The sequence below is a fragment of the Poecile atricapillus genome, chromosome 1 (assembly GCF_030490865.1).
Source record: "Poecile atricapillus isolate bPoeAtr1 chromosome 1, bPoeAtr1.hap1, whole genome shotgun sequence".
NCBI lineage: Eukaryota > Metazoa > Chordata > Aves > Passeriformes > Paridae > Poecile > Poecile atricapillus.
The window spans coordinates 66,536,963-66,558,615 of NC_081249.1; the positions used below are offsets into that span (position 1 = coordinate 66,536,963).

Genomic DNA, 21,653 nt, shown 5'->3' on the forward strand with positions numbered 1-21,653 from the left:
ATCCATTAATTCCACAAGAGTCCAGTACTGGGTCAATGAGTCAGTCATGAGTTCCTCCATTTCACACTAAGGCACTTTACTGACATTTTGTCAGAGCTACCTTTCCAAATTCTAAACAGACTATTCAGAAAGTAATATAACAAGTTTGAGAGGTATTAGGAAAGATTAGTGTCTGAACAGGAGGTTCTGGGGAAGTCAATGTTACCAAAAACTGGAGGAGGGGGTGGTTGGTTTAGAAAGGAAAAAATGTGCAAGCTGACTGGCCAAGTTATGGTCATTTCCGGGTGACTTGCTTCCTCAAAGGTCAGCCCGCGAACGTTCATTCTTCCTCCAGCTTGTACTGATTATCTCAAGAGAAGGTCGATGTTGATAAAGGGAGACACAATAAAATAAACTGTGTTATCCAGGTTCTCCCTTGTGTGTTACCACTCTAACACAGCACATACTGGATTAATTCTGTTTCTTCCACTGTAGGTGAATGAGTTTCTTGAAAATGAACCAAAACAAGCTGAGAGTAAGGGACACAAAATGGTCTAACTAAATCTTTTATCCTTTGTTGAGCAATAATCTATTGTACACTACATTTTTCAAAGGTGGTCTACTTTTTGCCACAATTTGAGATGCCAGAATTACAGCTAGTTTTCAGGCTGATCAAACTACTGCCACAGCTCTATCTTCATTAGTTCAGTGTAAAATAATTCAGTTCCAGAAAAGAACATATTCAAAGGGGAGAGGGAAAGAGGGAAAAGAAAGTGAGAAACAGAGAGGGAATGCCAGGGAGGACACAAGCATGGCAGGAAAGGAGCTGGACCTGCAGAAATGTAGCTTCCTAAAGAGATACACATTCTTTTGAAAATTTCAGGTATTTGGTTTCTAAATTTTAATGCAGAATTCTGTGAAAGTGGTTTGGATGTATTTTTTTAGACAACATTGAGGCTGTAAAAGAGTAGCTGTGGAAAGTGTCCGCCGCACTTAAAAATCTCAGTTCATTAGTTAAAATTGACCTACTTCAGCACTTACAGAAGCACTTGAAAATAATGTACCTAAAAGTCCTCTTTCTTAAAGAGTAAATGATGTAAAAACCTTCTAGATTTCACTTTCCTAAAAAAATATATATTTTTAAAATTAGACCTTGTTAATAAAGAATAAAGATAATTCATATCATTATTTAGTACAGTACTTGAGAGAAAAAATTGTGGCCATCTTACAACACACAGCAATGAAGAATGTTAGATTAATTCATTGCACACGCTGTTTTAAAATCATTTCATAACCTGTGCCACAATAATTAATGAGATTAGTAAAATCAGAGATAAATGTACTTAAAGCAGCTCAGATTAATTTCAAATGTATGATAAGGAATACATGAATAATGAACACTTGCTAGTCTTAACAGTTTCAAAGTCTGCTACTTTGATGGATGGCCTGTATTCCATGCACAAAATATTTACTATAAAGACTCAAAAAATATTTAGGACGGGAAAAGAATTTACAGCATTTATATCACAAGCAAATCCACACTGCCAAGCCCTTCCCCTCATGTATAGCTACACGTGGAGTCAGAAGAAGCTACACAAGTATACAGAAAACTTTGAGAGCATGCCTTCAGATTTGGTACTCACGCACAACCTATCTTCTCCATTGCACAATCTCTGCTTTCTAACGGGACTGCTGGATAAATACTAGAAGTTGCCATTAGCTGACCACCAGTTTTTGAATGATTCACACACACTCTTAGAGCTGAAGCTTTTCTGTTCTGCTAGACAGTGGATGCTGCTCTTACAAGAGTGACAAAAATGGGCAGAAATTTTGAGGGGGCTTCTTAGTAGTTCCCCAAACCTCACTGCTTTTCAAGTTCCTGAAAACTTGATTAAAGTGTTTGAAAAGCCTGCAAGGCATTCTAAGCAGTAGCAAAACTTATCTGAAAAAACTAGATATTTGTAGTATTAATAATAGTTCATTTCTCTATCATTTTGCAGAATGAACTTCAAAGCCTCAGGGAAAAGTTGGCCCTGATGTAATGTCATTGAGAAATGAAGTTCATTAAGATCTTAAGCAACAAGCAACAGCAACAATTAGCTGCTATACTCATTCTTGATTGATCACTAAGAAACAGACTCTGTAAATCAAAGGGCTTTGCCAGTACTTTGCCAGTCTACTTTGAAAAAGAAAAGTTTTACAAATAAGGAGTTTACTACTTCCCTTTGTGGGAATGTTCAAACTCAAAGAATACTCAACTTCACCCTAACTTTTCATCCTCTCTTTCTTAAGCATTTTTCCACTCTGATCCCTTTCCTCTGAGGCTTACCTCTTTGTTCCTTGACACATAATTCTTCCTTTCACATGTTTGCATAATTCATAGCATTTATGTGTCTCCACTTCAGACATTAATTACCCCATACATACACACATTTTTCTACCCATATCCAACTCCTAAAACACACTTTTGTTCTTATGGCTAACTCCAGTTTAGGTAGATCTTACACTTAATAGTCATAGATGGTTTCCAGCAAAGAGAGCTAAGCATTTGCTTTATCCAGCAAAAATTCATACTAAAAACTGGACAAAGAAAAAGAAAAAAAAAAAACAAACCAACCATATGTTCTCTGAGAACATAATAGCTCAGAATGAATGACAAATCTGACTGTTTCAGGTGGAAATTAGATTCCATGAGATAGTCTAGTCATTATAACTTAAGGATACACCTTTGGTTTTATGATAAGCTTTGTACCGTCCTGTTGATCTTACAGCTTCCTACTTAAACTGAAGACAAAATAGACATGCATTGACATATTTTGCTTAGGCTATTGAAGTGTACCTCAGTAGATTTATTCCAGTGCTGTCTTTGTATTAATATACAATAAATTATTTTGGTGGTGCAATACATCAAAAGCTGGTATTAAATCTTCCATAATTTCTATAGATTTTTTTTTAGATAATTTATGAATGCTTTCTATTTGTTTTAGCATCTCTTAAAAATTCAGCTCATTTTTGAATCTGCTTTTATTTATCTATTTTCATCTTAAGCTGAATCAATTCAAAATAAATCAAGTCAATGTTATTTTATAAACTCACCTTCCCTGTATCTTCATTAATTAACAAATCCCTATTTTAAGCAGCATCTTTAATCCCTAATGTATCCCTGAACAGACAGGTCAGGGATTATCTGGAGAAAACATTTATTGGCTAGCATACCTCATCTGTTACTCCCATATTAGATTTTCTGTAATGACTTATCTCTTACATAGTTTTTCTCTTTCTAATGGCATAACAGAAATTTGTACATATGTATAATATGTACAAATCTGATTTGGGGGTTCTATAGTATACTGCCAAATGTATTCTGGAACACATTGTTTTACAGTCTTTCCCCTAAAGCAATTTAGACCCTTAATTTTTACTATTTTACCTGCTATCCCCAATTCCCTTTTTTACATTCAGTAGCATTAAATATAGCTACTTCTTTTCTTCACCTTTTGCCTTCCTTCTCTGAAGGTATCTGGTTCTGAGCCTCTTTTTAATATTTGTTTTATTTCGATAAGTTGGGGCTTTTTAATACAAATACATTTTTCAGCTGTTATCCATCCTTAATTCCTTCATCCTTGCAACGGCTGGCAGCAGCAGTTTAAATTATCCCACTTGGTTCACAAGACTCCTGGTATTTTCAGACAAACATTTCAGTTAATTGTTTTACTGATAACTCATTTGGTCACAATCCTTTCACAAATTATATACCCCACTTGAATACCATCTCTCCGTCTGTCCACAGATATTCCTTTATCTTTTGCAATGCCTTGATGTATTTAACTGCCCTCCTCCTGTGTACTAAAGCCAGACAAGAAGATTACAGTCACTTCCAACTGTCTTCCCTTATTTCTCAGTTTAAGGCTCTTATCCTTTGTTTGAGCCCCACTCCTTGGAAGTCACTTTCCCGGATATTCTAGTAGAATTCCAGAAAAACTAGATTTCATTGAAAAGTAAAAAAAAATCAAAAATGTCAGCACTTTCAAGATATATCAAATATAGTAGATATTACCTCAAATTATTTCCTAATTTGGAAATTTCCTTTGTTTTTCTTACAAGGGTAAGAGTGATGCTACTTAAAAAACCATTGACTTCCAGAGGAGCATGAGTAAACATAAAATAGTTTGTAGGAGGTTCAGGTTGATTTCTTTAAAAACCATTTTCTTCCACACGTTAGGATGACCATACAATTTGCAGTTAGCTATTCTAATTGGTAACTGAATAACAACATGATTTGTCTCTTCTGAGACTGTTGGAATACTTATGTAAACAGGAGTTCTGGAATAAAAACAAATCAACAAATCTACATATTTTTTTTATTTTTTTCTTTGCCAAGACAAGTAAAAAAATATAATGGCAATATGACCTTCAATTTATCATTTCCTAGTATAATGGGTAGTATATAAATAGAAGAGAAACATATTCACTATAAAAAAAGAGTTTTTTTTAAAAAAGAGAAATTTTTATAGTGAAGCCTTTACCTACTTTATTACTAGAAAATAAGAATCAATAAGAGACCATATTATTCAAAATATTTCTAGATTTTTGTTTCCTTCTGATAAGGTCCCATGTCTATGAACAATAACCCTTTGTATTTAACAAGGTAAATACAAAGGTAAAGAATAACAGCAGTAAAATTACCCTGCTCTCTGGCTGTTTCTGTATATAGTGTAGAAGTTGTTTTAATCTAATGTGTATTGTTGCATAATATCCCCAGGCACATTCAAGTAAAAGCTAAAGCTGTACAGAAAAGCCAACATTTTAAATGGGTCTTGTCATTAATGCTTTATTAATTGCCCCAGGCAATGCAAACCCAGAGCTAGGCAAGCTATAACAATATGACACTTTAAGGTCAAATCCAATTCCTGCTGTGTTTTATGGAGTGGGCCAAATATTGAGTTAACAGCAGGAAAGAACAATTTATTGAGCTTTTCTCCATCTCCTGATTATCTGATCTAAATTAGATCAGTTAGGTTGTTTTTCTCTAAAAAAAACCCCCACCTTTTGTCCACTCAACTTCAAAGAATCTTTGATTGTTTTTGTTAGAACAATAAACTTTATTAACATCCATTTATTTACACTATATCTAGTGTACTGAATATAAATGAGATACATATAAATATAAAATATAATACAGCACCTTCTTTATGTTTACATAAACAAAATACCACAATGGAATTGCATATTTATCCATTTATTTAGTATATATATATATTACCTTCACATCTGAGGTATCTCTTTGGCTGTTCCTCCAGGACCTGGCCACTGAGGAGAAGGTTCGATCTGGGTGGTCAAACTTGCCATCATTTGCATTTAGAAAGAATGTTGTAAAGGGCTCCTGTAGTTAATGAAATTATGACAGATTAAGAAAACAGTACAAGGACTCGTGCAGCAGGTTTCTGTCAAAATCCAAAAGCCTTTTGCAGGTCAAAATATGTCATAAAGGCAACATTATTGAAAAAAACATGTCACCTCATAGTTATATGTATTCATGCACTGCATGAATGTGCATTGACTATGCACTGGTTTCCGCACTGAATATCTGAGTATATTTATTGGCACTAACACATTTTGCACAAACAGATCCTGAGTTCTATACCATAAGACTAATTACCCATCAGTGGCAGACATATGTAGCTTAGTTCCAGTTCACAATGACTGCCTCTTTCACTGCAAACACCATAAACACACTCTGTGTTATTTATATAACTGGGCTTTGCTTACTCCTTGCACGTTGGTATGTCAAAATCTTTCAAAAATCCTATCTCTAAATCTTTCTTGTGTTTTCATTTAATTGGAAGGAGCTCAGTAGGTTCCATGTTGCCTCAAGGTGAGAAGAATGGCTCTATGCTTGTTATAGACTATGCTTCCAGTTTTATCATTATTTTGAGGCAGAGGTACAGAGATGAAATATTTAGAGTCTTTACTTCTGCTACTTCTATCTGAAACCATATCCCAGTTCTTACTAAATGGAAACAGCTACCAGCTTTTGGGGAGGATGAGCTAAGGTATTAGACAGTCTGAATAACCCATTTTGATATCACTACATTCAATTGCAGAGAAGGGGTTAATAGTGGACCAAATCCTTAATTTGACAGTAGAACCTGAATACTGAGATCACTGGCAGAAACCTGGATTTCCACCACTACCCCATTAGCTCTCTTATTTAACTAAGAGTTGGCAGTGTGCCTACAGGGATGGAAGCTGTTCCTTCCTCTTTGCCAGTCTCATAGGGAATATTTTTAAGGAAGTCCCTTTCATTAAATTCATACCCAAACTTATTTCATTGCATATCCCGATCATTTGGAAATGTTGTTAATCAAAGCGGTTCATGATCACCAGATCACAATTGTTAATACACTATTATTCATCTGTTACTTGAATTTTATTCTAAACATTCTCTGTTTCCTTCTATGAAATTTTTGAACAAGTCAGGGAACTTCTCCATTAATAAAGAATTTTTGAAGGAATTACGCCACATTATACATATTGTTTGTAAGTTGCCCCAGATGAAAAACATATGAAAAAATTCATGTTTACATAGTCCTTAAGAGAAATTACAATACACATAAGGAAAGCACAGATGCAACAACAGTGGAAATATCCAAAAAAAAGAGGAAGATAAAAGATGGAATTCTGACTTCCAGACACCATTGTTTCTCTACCATTATTCCACATCTTCCTAATTATTTTTTTCTATCATGCACAGCAGTCAACACAGGCTAGTTTCCTTTTAAAGAAGAAAAAACTCTAACCAAATTTTCTCCTCTTAAAACATGGGGAATTTGTTTTTAATAGACACATTCAAAAGAATAGTATCTCAAAAATATACTTCCATCCATGCATTTATTCCAATCAGAGAATCCTAATATCTTTTAAATAATTAATTAAAATAATCAAATTAAATACAAAATCATGACAATATAATTTTTGTTGGAGGACCCTAAATTTCATTGCACAATGGCTTTATTTGCATTTATGAATATTGAAAGGCTGTGTGGTGAGGAAGAGATTTATAATTTAAATAGAATATTAAAATTTAACAGTAGCTCAACTGGATGAGTAATATGAACTATCACAATTAACTGAAATATTGAAAGAAAATAAGCTTTTATTTATTCAGATTTTCCAGTGCTTCTTATAGTGAGTTTAATGTAAAATATCAGTGAAAATGTGTAAGATTCAGACACAAAACTAGAAAATGGAAAATAGCATATACAGAAATAGGATTATATTAATTTGTCCTAAAATTCTGTTAATATTATAATTTTATTAAATTTACATTTTTAAACTATTAGAATTATTTTGCTTTTAAATTTATTTCTTCTCCCAATTATTTGTATGTATTTTCAATAGTAATGATGCTGTATTCTAGCGTGCCCTGACTCAAAAACATCATGTGTTCTTGATCTGAGCAGAAATAATTGTCTGCAAACAACTGCTACCCATCCCTTTTTTCTTTATTAGATACGTGTCATTTTTGTGAATATTATTGTGGAGCAGACTGTGGATCATTGCAGAGGTTCTGGAATCAGAAGCAGTGGATGGATTTAAAAGAAGCAGAAATCAGAAGAATGATGTAATTAAAATAAATTATGTAAAAATATTAATCCAGACTTCCATGACAACATTATTTTAGGTATCTGAGACAAATACACAAAAGCAATAAAATTCATAATCAAGGATTAAACTTTTAGTAGCTGAGCACTACAGGGTGCCTTATTATGCTATCCTGCATAGGCCTGTTGTGCCTATCTTTTTGGATTCCTAATCCTTAGCAGAAATTCAGAGCTTTCACTTGCTTTATCTCAGACCTCTAACATAATTTTAAGGTAATTTTTATTCTCCGGGAAGTCAAGTGCTTATATTATATAAATATAATTCATATCTGTATTCAATATACTCATTTAAATGCTGTTATTCTATGATACCGATTACTGTCATTTCATGTAAAGGTTTTGTTGCTGTGAAAGCTATAAAGCAGCACAATGTTTTCATTATAACTCCATCTCACTTGCTCCTAATATTCTGAATAAAATTCACGCCTTGTTCACTGCCAACAAGGAGAGAAATTCGTGGGGGACTTGATTACACTGAACACAAGCTTGAGCTGTGAGAACAACAAATTTTTTCCATTCAGTAGTACTTTTCTCCCCCCACTTCCCTTTTAGCAGTACCCAGACTCATTTGAATCATTTACGGTGGGGGTAGAAGAGGAAGAAGGAAGGGATGTGGTCATTCTAAGACATCCTATGTCAAACAAAAATGTCTTTCCAGCCATTTGTAAGAGGAGAGAGAGAGAGTATGTAAGGGTTTGTCAGAGTGAGACACACCTTTTGCCTGATACATCTGTGCCTGTCTTTCTCAAATCTAACAAAACGAAGAACCAAATTCACTTCTGTTTACTGGATGAAATCCAGTCCTCCTCACCTTTGAATCTTGCTAAAAACTGGTTTTAACTCAATCCAATCTAGCTCATAATAAAGCCAGAACTTCTTCTACCTTGTACAAATATACAGTCATTGCAACAGCAACTGGAAGACAATTATTTTCTACGAACATCTTGAATACCACAAGCAGTCTCTGTCTCTGTCTCCAGGAAGATGCAATTGATTTACACAAATACAACTTCTTCAGTAGCAATTATTGCGAACATTTAGTTGTACCATAACTCTATCCTATTTCTTCTAAAAATCCAAAACCAATGATGATATTCACATTCTACTTGATTCAAGCCAGAATTCATTCTTCTTTTTCCTTCTGATTACTTTTCAGGTCAAGTTACTGGACTCTGGTACTCTGAAGTGGCATTCTTGGTTCTATCTATTCTGTCTTCTGCAACTTAAATATTCACAGCTCCAGATGAAATGCACATAAGAAAATGAGTCTTCTGGAGGTCAAGTCACCTAGCGACAAACTATGAATATCCAATTTCATTTGCACAGAAATACATACAGCATAATATGTATTAATAGTTAAACAAAGGGAGAGATATCAAAATTCAATATTCAATATTAAAACACGGGAAAGAACTGGGGCTAAGACATTCACTGTGTTTTAAAAAAAAACAGCCTGATACATGTATTGGGTTTGTGTGGCAATATTTTGGTAGTGGAGGAGGCTACAAGGGTGGCTTCTGTGAGAAGCTTTTGCCATATCCAATAATGCCAACACGAGCTTGACCTGATCCTGACCAAGGCTAAGCCTGTCAGTTATAACAAAGTGCCTTTAAGATAACAGGCTTAAGAAGGGCCAGGGAAAAACTGCAGAACACTAAAGAGAGAGAGAGGAATGAGAATATGCAAGAGGAACAGCTCTGCAGATAACAAAGTCGGTGCAGGAGGAGGGCCAGGAGGTGCTCCAGGCTCTGGAGTGGAGATTCCCCTCCAGCCCATGGTGCAGACCATGGTGAGGCAGCTGCGCCCCTACAGACCATGAAGGTCCAGACAGGAGTAAATCTCTACCTGCAGCCCCTGGAGGAATCCATGCCACAGCAGATGGGTGCCTGAGGAAGGCTATGAGCCCCACAGGGAAGCCTGTGCTGGAGTAAGCTCCTGACAGGGACCAGTGCTTCCATGGAGAGTGGAGCCTGTGTGGGAACAGATTTGTTGGCAGGACTTGTAAGCCCACAGGGGACCCACTGTTGCAGTCTGCTCCTGAGGGACTGCACCCTATGGGAGGGACCCACACTGGAGTCCTTCCATGAGTGGGAAAGATTCATTTTAGGGAAGTTCATGGAGGACTGTCTCCCATGGAACAGACCCCACACTGGAGCAGGGGAAGAGTGTGGAGTCCTCAGAGGAGAAAGGAGTGGCAGAGACAACATGTGATAAACTGAGCACAGTCCCCATTTCCCATTCCCCCATGTTGGTGGGAAGAGGAGAGAGAATTTAGGACTTAAGTCCAGAGAAGAAGGGAGGGGTTGGGAGGAAAGTGGTTTTAAGATTTTACTTTATTTTCTCGGTATCCTACTAATTTGACTGGTAATAATTAAAACTAATTTCCCCAAGCTGAATCTGTTCTGCCTTTGTCAGTAATTGGTAAGGGATCTTTCCCTGCCCTTATCTCAATACATGAGTCTTTCCTTATTCTTTCTCTCTCCTTCCCAGCTGAAGCAGGGAGTAGTAGAGCAGTTTTGGTGGGTACCTGACATCTAGGCAGAGCCAACCCACCACAATACATCAGATAAGGGAAAGCAACTGAGGGAAATATAAGGCAGTAGGGAACAGATTATCACAGAATTGACTGAAAAATATGATATTAAAAGCAATGTTTTGAAGACCACTGACAGAAACCAGATTGCATCTGTCAAAGCTGAAAAGGAAGACTTAAAATAATTTTTAAGGTTTTGTGGCAATTACGCAATTCTCTCTACATATCTATACTTCAGAGTGGCTGAAACTTCCTTAGCTACAGCAAATACTGTGTCCTCCAATACTAAGGTCTAGGCAGGCAGCTTCTCCCCTTGGATCCCTATTACTAAATACTGTTTTGTTCTGATTCTATCTAAACTCTCATTTTCAACTTACTTTTTGTCATAGATTTTTCATTTGTTTCCTTGCTTTTTGCTTTTTCTTTTGCTTTTCCTTTTCTCTTTTTCTTTGGTTTACACATGGTTTTAATTTGTACTACTGTCCTTCACTCTCTGTGTCACTTTCTATCAAAAGCTCTGCAGTAACACATCTTTTCCCATCACTGTTCTCCAGTCTTTCAAAATACTGAAAGTATTTTTCTGTCTGAATCTCTGCATCTCTTAATGTCACCTTGCTTTTTCTGGACTAGACTGTAATTTACCTTTTCTTACAGAGTCTTCCTCACAAACTCATATCAAAGCTCTAGCTCAAGGAATTCACGAGCAAGAAATACTACTTGAACTTACAGAAATCTGACCTAGTCTTACCAATTTCACTGGCACAATCTTCTCCCTTAAGATATTTCATCCTTTGTTTTGCAATAAGAGTATCTCTTTGTAGATCACTATGACTTCATAATCTTCATTGACATTATCTTTTCCTCTATACACACTTATTTTCAAATATCTATTTAAGGTTTCCATTTGCTGCCTTATCCAGTCTTACCATATTATTATCTTTTTCTCCTTTTCTGAGGTTTAAACTTTCCCTGGATTTGTCTTCTTTCACTTCTGTTGTCTACTCCCATTAGAGATTGTTTTTCTTTGCTGGTCAATCATATTTAAATAGTTTTTAAAATACCTACGTAGGAGTGCCCCTGTATTTAAGTTATCTGTTGTTTTCACCTTTTCATTAGCAACCTCTTCTTTGGATATCAGTGGTTTCCACTTCTGCTTTCTATTCTCAGATACACTGTTTCCTCTAACAAAAGTAATTTCTAAGGTCTATATGGCAAGGCCATCAAGACAAAGGCCTTGTTCTCTTGCTCTTTTAGGTGAGAACACAAAGACAGCAAGAACACCTATAGTAATACATAAACAACAGTAGCAAAAATGACACTGCTTAAGCCTAATACAGGAAATGAATACTCCTTGGTGTGTTGTACATTCATCCTGTAACCAGACTTCCAGCTCTGAGAATTTGCTGACTAGCAAGATGGGATCTTTTGCTGTACAGAAGCCAAAGTTAATAGATAAACATGCAAATAAAACTACTGTTTTTAATCTACTTTAGGGCAACAAAGAAGCACATGTGTACCATAAAACGTATTCAGTAGATGAATAAATTAGCAATACTTAAAAGAAATACAGTGGTCACCCAATACAGGAGTGTAATCAACACAGTTTCCCATGGTTTAAGAAGTATACCCTGGACTCGCAGACACGTAAGTTTCTTATGAGCAGAAAAAAAATTAACATGTCTACGGGAAGCTGAGATAAGCAAAAACTAGATTATGAAGTTTTGTGTGGCTCTGTTTTGCTTTGTTGTATGTAAAATGTTCTTAGAGTACACCTTATACAACAGATTTTTATTGGCAGGGTATACTTTAATTTAAGTAATTACACGGTCACTCAATTTTCCATTAATTAAGATTTCTCTGTGAAACCTTCAGTGTCTCATCAACACTCTTTATTCTGTAAGTAATTGTGATAACACATACATTGAATTCAAATTCATTCTATCTTTGAAGTTTGGTCCCCTTCCCTAGATCTGGTTTTGGTCATAGGAACATGAGGTTTCCAGAACTGACATAACAGTTTGAAGTTAGAATCCACATTTCACATTTCTAAAAACTGCAGAGATATTCATTAATTTACAAGCATAGTTTATTGGCATAAAACATTACTCTATGCTGCTTTAATATAAAACTGGTCATATAATTCCCCGCTCGATGTGACAGTCTAATGTTCTTACAAAAAGCTTTGTTTTTTTTTTAATGTTGCATGGATCTGTCCCTAGCTGAAAAGAAATTAATATGAGCAGTATCAGATTTCTGTATTAACTAGAAATATTTTTTGGGGGGTGGAAATAGTTTTAGATGTATTTTTCTCATTGTGTACATCCTGATACCACCACAATTTTATATTTAATTTTATTTCGGATTGTTTGGCTAGGAAGGACCCCCTGATAACTACAAAAGAGTACATAAAGTATATACTGGGGAATTTCTGAGATTTTAAGGTAGGGAAGAACAGTGAGATTTTAATACAAAGGTGCTTTCATGGAAACAAAACAAAACAGAAGAGTGGGAAGTGACAGAAGAGGTGTTGTAAATAAAGATATTCATGAAAACCAGAAATACTTACAATACGAACAAGCCAAGCCAAGGTAGAAGTAGATGTAGAGTAGTGGGTGTTGTAATGATAAGGTGGAGTCTGATCATCTTCCCATGTCTCATATCGTTCTGCATAGAAGACAGCTCTCTTTGGGTTCAAAGCACCAATAGGCTGTAAAGTGGTAAGAGGTCAAAAATATTATCAGCCGAAGGGCATCATGTCTGATATGGCATAAGTTAATTCTGCACTAAGATTCACTGCACAGGAGACTCTGCAACCAAACACATCCCACACTGTAGAAACCCCTGAGATAGGTGTAAGCTTAGAGTCTATTTTCAAAGGCTTCATGTACTAAAAGTCTTACGAGTTTCCTTATTTTAACTGACAAATATAAGTGATCCACATCTGCAAACTTTCAAGATCTTCTTGAAGTAGAAGTTGTTTCCCAATTAGTTCAGTAACATTCTTCTGGAAATAGACTTCTAAAACTGCATTTAAAATGCATTGAGGCCAAACTAATATTTCTGTTGCTGTCATTCACCATAATCACACAGTTAATGAAAACTGACTTTTGCTCACACAGGATACTTTGTAATGCGCAGTTCATGATGAAAAGATTTCACGCGGAACTGCTGATGGTGTCTGGTGATCCTAAGCAGAAATACTTAAAAAACATGCATAGTTCTCAGGACTGGGTGTACTTTCTGACTGAACAAAGCCACGTTTTACTGAACAAAGCAAACAAGCTTTGTACTTGAAAACAATAGAATGTGGAAATTACTCAAAAATTTTAAGTCCCTTCTAAGCAAACTTAAAGGACAAATTAGGTGAAAAACAAAAGAGATGTAAGGCAGTAGTAGGAATGATTGGTTTTGATGTGGCTACTTGAGGAATACAAGCTTTTTTATGATTTTTTCAACCCACTTTATCTCAGAAGATTTTGCAAAACGTGTTTGTTACTGTGTGATGTAAAAGTTACATGGACAAAGAAAATACAGATTTTAGCTTTTATTATAAAATTAACCAAACATATGGAGTTTAATAGTTAGAGGAGAGCACCATTCCACACCAAATAATTGTATAAACTTAATGTAGTTTGAAATTATTACTTGAGTTGCATTAATCAAATTTTAATTAGAATTTATATTATTAAGGATATGAGGAAAAAAAAAGGTATAGCCAAGAACTTTGACCCTTTTCAAAATGGTAACAGTATTTTTACACTTTATTTCACTGCACAATTTTTCTACTGAATTAAAGTCCAAAGTAATTCAGGAAGGAAATACCAGTCCAAGGTCAAATCTCTGTGTTTCACTGCACTAGTAACTGTAACTAAATATGTAATTAAATGTAACTAAAAAATTTTAAAGCTGCAAGTTATTTATTCTTTCAGCACTCCTATGCTTTTTGAGATGGCTGCTTAAAAGGCTGACAAAGAACATGATATTTTCTGATTTAGAGCTTGTTTTTAAATACCAGTCTTTGGTGAACACTTACATTTTAAAACATTATGATTTCAATATTTTTCACATTAAGCACTCTGGATGCTTAATACTTTGCTGTGTCATGAAGATGTTAATAGTTTTCTCATATGTGTAAAATGATTGAGTAATCCCAAAGGATCGGTGTTATCTGGTGCAGACTGCACTGAAAGACCTCACAAAACATTCTTGAAAGAGAAGTATGAGCCATTCCCTAACACTTTCCAGGTTCGTTTCCCAAATACTGGCAATAGGAAAAAATAAATATTTGCATTTTTGTTATACTTGGTTTTGTTACACATCCTGCCAGTGTCAGGAAACACACTGGCAGTATTATAGCCTTTAAGTTATCATTATATAGAAACGGTTGTTCAACAGCTTCCTTGAAAGAGAAGTTCTTTTCCCATTGGACTGACAAACTATGCCGATATATGTGCTCTTTGCTAAATTGTATCAGGCTCCGGGTTGCTTTGGGGACCGGATGGAACCTGCTGACACCACCCTCATTAAGGTACTGTGCATCCACTTCTCTGGCAGAAAAAATTCCAGTCCCAACTGAACATTTGAAGAGCTAAAGCAGTAATTCACACCGTAGTGTGTTAAAATGAAATGTTCACCCCCTCTGAGAAGGGAACACAAAATAACAGACAAATTGGTGAGATTGTATTTGTAATGAAGAAACAACCTGAGAATATCTCTTCCCTCCACTACGAAAGCGCATGTTATCCTATGCTGCTGTGAGCTCTGAGGCTATAGAAGACAGAGATGTCATCTGTCACCATACTATTGTACATATAGGTTTGAAGGCACAGTGGAGAATGCATATGGTGATTAATGCAAGATTGAAAATATGGAAAACTCCTGGCCTTTCAAAACACAGTTGATGCTGATTAGAAGTCTTTCATCAGATAAGCAATGTGTTTTCATTATTCATTGTAAATTGACTACAGTAACAAGGCCTGTGAGGTATAACTGATGCTCAGAATAATTACGACATATTTTATAGACTAGCAAAATTTTAATTATTATTTAATCAGTACCTTTAAATACAATTTTTAATATAATATATATAGTTGTATTTAATAAAAAGGTTGTTTCGCTCAAGAATTTGACAATAATTTTTAAAGTCACATAAAATACTAATGCAAATATGTCATCACGTTTTCTAGGTTGTTCAATGAGAGGTGTTACTTCAATTTAAAAGATAAAAGGAATAATGATGTAAGATTGCGCACTCCCATTTTCATATAAAAATGACTGTACAAATAGCTAAAATAATCTACCTTCAGAACATTTATGATTAATTCTATTAAATGATAAACCTGAAAAGCTGTATTCTGGATTACCTTCATCCTCATCAATATTCTTTTAAGAGTTATTATCTACTTTTTTTTTTTCTTTCAATTACTTTAGGATTAATTTGAAGAAAATTCCTGAAATGCACAAAACATTGTCTGAATAAAATGGAGTCTTTAGGTAAAATATTAATGAGAATAATTTCTGTTCTTGCATGATACTGCAACTTTCATGAGAACATCTCTGGAAAGACTATTAGGAGAGGGAAGGAGGAAGGAAGAAGGGAAGGAAGAAGGGGAAGGGGGGGAGGGAGGGAGGAAAGGAAGGAAGGACGGAAGGAGGGAGGGAGGGAGGGAGGGAGGGAGGGAGGGAGGGAGGGAAGGAAGGAAGGAAGGAAGGAAGGAAGGAAGGAAGGAAGGAAGGAAGGAAGGAAGGAAGGAAGGAAGGAAGGAAGGAAGGAAGGAAGGAAGGAAGGAAGGAAGGAAGGAAGGAAGGAAGGAAGGAAGGAAGGAAGGAAGGAAGGAAGGAAGGAAGGAAGGAAGGAAGGAAGGAAGGAAGGAAGGAAGGAAGGAAGGAAGGAAGGAAGGAAGGAAGGAAGGAAGGAAGGAAGGAAGGAAGGAAGGAAGGAAGGAAGGAAGGAAGGAAGGAAGGAAGGAAGGAAGGAAGGAAGGAAGGAAGGAAGGAAGGAAGGAAGGAAGGAAGGAAGGAAGGAAGGAAGGAAGGAAGGAAGGAAGGAAGGAAGGAAGGAAGGAAGGAAGGAAGGAAGGAAGGAAGGAAGGAAGGAAGGAAGGAAGGAAGGAAGGAAGGAAGGAAGGAAGGAAGGAAGGAAGGAAGGAAGGAAGGAAGGAAGGAAGGAAGGAAGGAAGGAAGGAAGGAAGGAAGGAAGGAAGGAAGGAAGGAAGGAAGGAAGGAAGGAAGGAAGGAAGGAAGGAAGGAAGGAAGGAAGGAAGGAAGGAAGGTAAGGCAAATAGAGCTTGTCTTCAGCTAGAAAGTCTCATCTCAACTTCTCAGGACAGACCCTGGATTGGATGAACTAGTGATCAGGCTGACAGCCTGGGATTTGGGAGACATGGATTAATTTCTCTCATTCCACAAGCCTTTATAGTGTCCATAAGGAGATTGCTTAGGTATGTCTATAGCTTGCAATAGGAAGGTGAGCTGGAAGTTGCTGAGCTACTCTAGAGGGAACAGTGTGCAAACATGACCTTTTTTATGTGGAGATGACAACTGGGATCCCAGAAATGGTGCAACTGTCTCAATGCAGCACCACGTGGGAAGGAGAGCTGGGAGATTACACAAGTCTGCAGCCTCTACTTCAGCCTTACATAAGGTATCTCTGGCCTGTGGTGAAGAAATACAAGAAACATCTGATCACCTTTCTCTGTGCAGTCATGGAGACAGGGATGTGAACCACCTGTCTGCATATTAATCTAAAGGACTTGTCTCCAGGTTCAGGAAACCATACATAGAACAGCTTTTTATATACCAAAAGACCAGGCACTTTCTGAAAGAAAAAAAAACCTCCATAAATAAAATAGCAGGGAGTAAGTTCTGCGAGGTTTGCCCCGGCTTCTTTAGTGTTATTTTAACATCCATGTGGGAAAACGCTGTTACCCAAGGTAATGGTATGAGTTCATCCTTCAGTGGAGACAAAGATATTTTTGTAAAGACCTTAAATCTCAGTGCTACAAACTAGCAGCTAGCCTAGTTTTACTCCAATGAGGCACAGGTCCTATTAGATGACAAGTTCTACAGTAGTTTCTCATGGTTCTTGTGAAATCTGTAGGATATATGGAGTTTTGGTCACTTTCCATAGCTTTTCATAGCTTTTCATAGCTGCCATTCTCAGCCCAGAAGGTCAACTACGTCGGTTTTAATCTAATATCATGCCTATAAAATGCAGATAAATTTTATTTATCGATCCCTATAACTTCACATAATGGAAGAAAATAATATTATTTCCATTTGACTAAGATTCTGTTGGTGTTTGCACAGATTAAAATTACTTCCCCAAACAATGCAAAGGCAAAGCTCAATCTATATACTAAATCTCAGTCCATATCTTAACCGTAAAACAAATGCAGAAACTGAATTTGAGTCAAATAAATTGTTCTGAACATTATTTAAAAAGTTCTTTTCATAATGTTTTATAAAATGCTTTTTCCAAACACACCATTTGTCTTTTTATTGCAAAATGGTTGCAATAATGGTTTGTACTTGAAAACATAAATACAATGCTTTCATAAGATATTCTTTACTCCAAACAAACAGAACAGGTCACTGTATGACAATGCCTATTCAGCCACTACACTTCTGATGTTCTAAAACCTGCTGCTTCAGTTTATTTTGTTTCTTTTCCATTTAAAAACAAGACAAGCATTTACTTTAACATTAAAAACACATTGCTACATTTTTATTTTATTTTTTTTTACCTGGCTAATCTCTTTATATATCTGGCCTTTGAATGAGTCAATACATATTGTCAATACACCTTACATCTAGTGTTTACATCTACCAGACATATTATGTTAGTTCATGTAATACCTACTTCTTGGCCAAATATCTTCCTAGAACTATATTCTCTCATGACAGCAGAACAGAATATAGCATTCTATTTATCTACCTACTGAAATATTCTGCTTAACTTGACCCTAATTCATGAGGCAGCTACCTTATCTGGTGTTTTTTTGTTGTTTTGGGGTGTTTTGTTTTGCTTTTGTTTTTTTGGTTGGTTTTTTTGTTTGTTTTTCTTGGGGGGGGGGGTTGGTTGTTTTTGTTGTTGTTGTTGTTTTTTGTGATACACTGCACAGAATTGTATCTGGGTACAAAGGAATCTTGAATCTGGCTTTATTTGTCTCCAGCTGAAAACTGACTGAGCTTTTCCTGACTGTTTGTTTTTTTATTAAAAAACACCCACTGAACAAAAACCTATAAATAGGTTGTCTTTGGATGAGACTTTAAACTTAAAATTAAATTTCAATTTCATCCAAATTTGTAAACCAATTTTTCTTCAGCATCCTAATATGAAATCCAGATATCAACAATATCAAATAAAAGAGCACTCACAGATTCATAGTACCAGAGTTTCCCTCAGTAAATGAACATTTTATCTAAGAAAAACACATTTAATTGTGTGGCTTTAATTTTGTGTAGTTCTTCTTCTGATGGAAGAGTTGCATATGATAAAGAGGGAATTTTAATTTTTCAGAAAAATTATTTCATTTTTCCAGTGAAGGGCTCTTAATAAGCCCATAAACTCCATTCCACAGCATATACATTTTTGGAAGTATTAAGTGTGGTTGCCTTGAAATATTCACACTTGGATGTGTTCATTTGCATTATTACATTTAGAAGCCTTGGGGCTTTATCACTTCCTTTTCTTGAAATGGCACAGTAATAAGGAAAAGTGGTTATGCTTATCACCACCCATCAGTCAAACACCTTCTATATTAACAAAACATAATTTTTTCCACTCAATGAATGGGTGTGTGATGTTTCATACACATGTCAATATTAGTATTACTTCGCCTGGTGAAGAAATCATTTTATTTAACAGGATGTATGACTGGAAGTAAATGAGGAGAAATTCCCTTTTACACTTTAATGAGCAGGGACAATGCAGCATGTCAAAACCATGCATTCACTATAATTTAGGAGTAAAAGTCATACAATTTTATACAAACAAACCATGCTACATCTTAAGTGTCTTGAACCTCACAAAAAATCCCTATATAGTGAGGGCTGTGTACATGTTTCCTGGACTAATGTTTAATATCCTAAGTATTCCTCTAAAGGAAATTTCAACAAAGAAGAAAATAAGCAGATCACCTGATGGTTTGATACTGAAAAGATAATCTATGTATCTATGACAGCCTCTTTCATTAGCTTTTGATCCTGTCAAACAATAAATATAACCTTTAACCTTGTATATGTAATGAATAAAACTCGAATCTACACTGTCTAATCACATGAAAGGTACGATATATCCCACTGCTATGGCACATTCCATGCCCACAGACACTGGTTTTAAATCTAAAACTATATGTAAAAGGAAAAAAAAACAAAAAGCTTTGAGAACAGAATTTCCAAACACCTAAAAGGAAAAGGACAGAGGAATTTTCAAACTAATATTTAAATGTAATTGTAATGAGAAAACAAGTAAAATCTGGATTTAAAAATATCCCAATAAGGAGTGCCACATAAAACCAGAATGAAATGGAATGGAAGGAAAGGACAAGTTACATGTTCAAGATGGCTTTGCATGAATGTATATATTTAAGTTTGGGCTAGATTCCAAAGGTGCATGTTTTACTCCATCACTGACATTGTAAGCAAGACAAACACCTCTAATTTCATCTCCAAAACCCACATGAATTGCATTTGATGTGTATGGTATGTTCACTTAGGAGTTGTGATATCACAAAGATAAAAGCTTTTATACAGAAAGCCTAGAAGCCAAAGATTAAAAAATTTTAAAAATTGTGTAGTCAATTATCAGAATTGACACTGGAGTATTGTATGAACTTTGAGCAAGAATTAACAAAATATTTTAAAAAGCTAGATTTAGCACCTACATTTAACTACAAAAACTATTTTAAACCAAGAAAACAAAGCATGGTAGGTGACCTCTCTTTTACTTTCATTGCTTTTTTCGGCTTTTACCATATATGCAATAGTGTTAAAATTCTAAATAATTTCAAAAGATTGTTTGAGGACTATTAATTGCTAAATATCAAGGACAGAAGCTTTGTGAAACTAAGGACAAAATTTACAGGGAGACAGAAGGTCAGGAGCTGACAAAGGAGGTTTTATCCATCAACAGTTTATCTGGAGGTCCTGATCTGCCATCAAATCTGCAGGAACATGTCTCCATTGCAGGGCAAGATCTGACAGAAGGAAGTTGCTCCTCAGGACAGGATACTGTGTGGGCCTGCTCCAGAGGTCTGGCTGAGGCTTGCTAGCACAACCTCCTTCAATATTGCTAACAATAAATCACTAACTCCTGCTCTTAAGCACCAAGCTACCTCCATGAATAGAAAAGAAGGGGCTCGTAGATACAGGACAGTATCAAAAATTAAAACAGAATTGACAAGGAAATATCTCAGAGACATTCAAATTTTTAAGATTTTTACTGATAATGCAAAAATTGAAACAGGACACAACACTTAATAGCCCAAGTCAGGCATTCCATCCTAACTGGCCACTGCATTGTAAAATAAAATCATTAACCTATTTTTCCTTTTAAAACCATGGTGAAATGAAATCTATCCGATATTATTATAATGAACCCTGCAAAAAATTGACAATTACAACCCTTTTATTCTGAGGTATTTCACAACACTTTAGAGATTTCACGTGCGTTTTCTCATACATCTGTGGGATAAATGGAGCCCAGATATTGGCAGAAAGGAAAGGTCATTTTTCCTTGACTAGCTCTGTGTAGGCTTTTCAGTGGTCAAAACCCTAGCTGTTCCAGAGGAAACCAGCAATAGCTTTTGGTAAGTTTTCAAATTGGCTAGAAAAGGTGCACATTGCATGAGTTCTTGATGTAAAATAAATAGCCATGGACTTGATTTTACATTTCCTTTTGAGGAGAGCACTAACAACAGTACAGTGATACTTAATAAGCTATACATGCACTAATTCCATAATGAGTCTTTACTAACTCCTGAGGAATACCTATCTATTCAGCTATCACACTGCTTCCTGTAGCAATTACAGATTTTAGTAGATTGCTATAAAAATGTGGATTGAACCAAACTAAATACCTAGCAAAGGACTCATGAGACACTGTCTAATCTTGTTGCATTTCACCACATAAAGTGCTATTAATACTTACAGAAAGTGACTTTGAGAGATTTTGAAAAGTGTAAGCACCTTAATGAAAGGTTTATCTTTCTGAACAACTCTAAACCAGCAATACTTTCATACATGCTAGGGAACAAGCCAGTGTAAAATGATCACAGGTCTTTTTTTAAGTCATGTCTGTGGTTCTTTTATTGTTCTTGGCACAGGTTACAATGGTGTTACAGAACTGAAAAACACATTTGTGAAACATACCTATAATACTGTGAAAGGTCAGAAGTTTTACATAACCTAACGGAAGTATCAAGCAATTTATTTCCTTTTGAGGCATACTGTGAATGTACTGTAAATTCTGGGTT

At 35.7% G+C, this 21,653-nt stretch overlaps 1 protein-coding gene across 2 annotated transcripts in view; it reads right to left on the reverse strand.

Annotated features, from left to right (window-relative positions):
• NBEA (neurobeachin) overlaps window positions 1-21,653 on the reverse strand; it is a 461,177-nt gene that overhangs the window by 60,482 nt on the left and 379,042 nt on the right. For both annotated transcript variants that reach the window (XM_058860312.1, XM_058860303.1), the window contains exons 46-47: window positions 12,743-12,883; window positions 5,243-5,362 (exon numbers count right to left, since the gene is read on the reverse strand). In XM_058860312.1, the coding sequence (XP_058716295.1) occupies window positions 5,243-5,362; window positions 12,743-12,883 (261 nt within the window). The remainder of the gene's footprint in view (window positions 1-5,242; window positions 5,363-12,742; window positions 12,884-21,653) is intronic.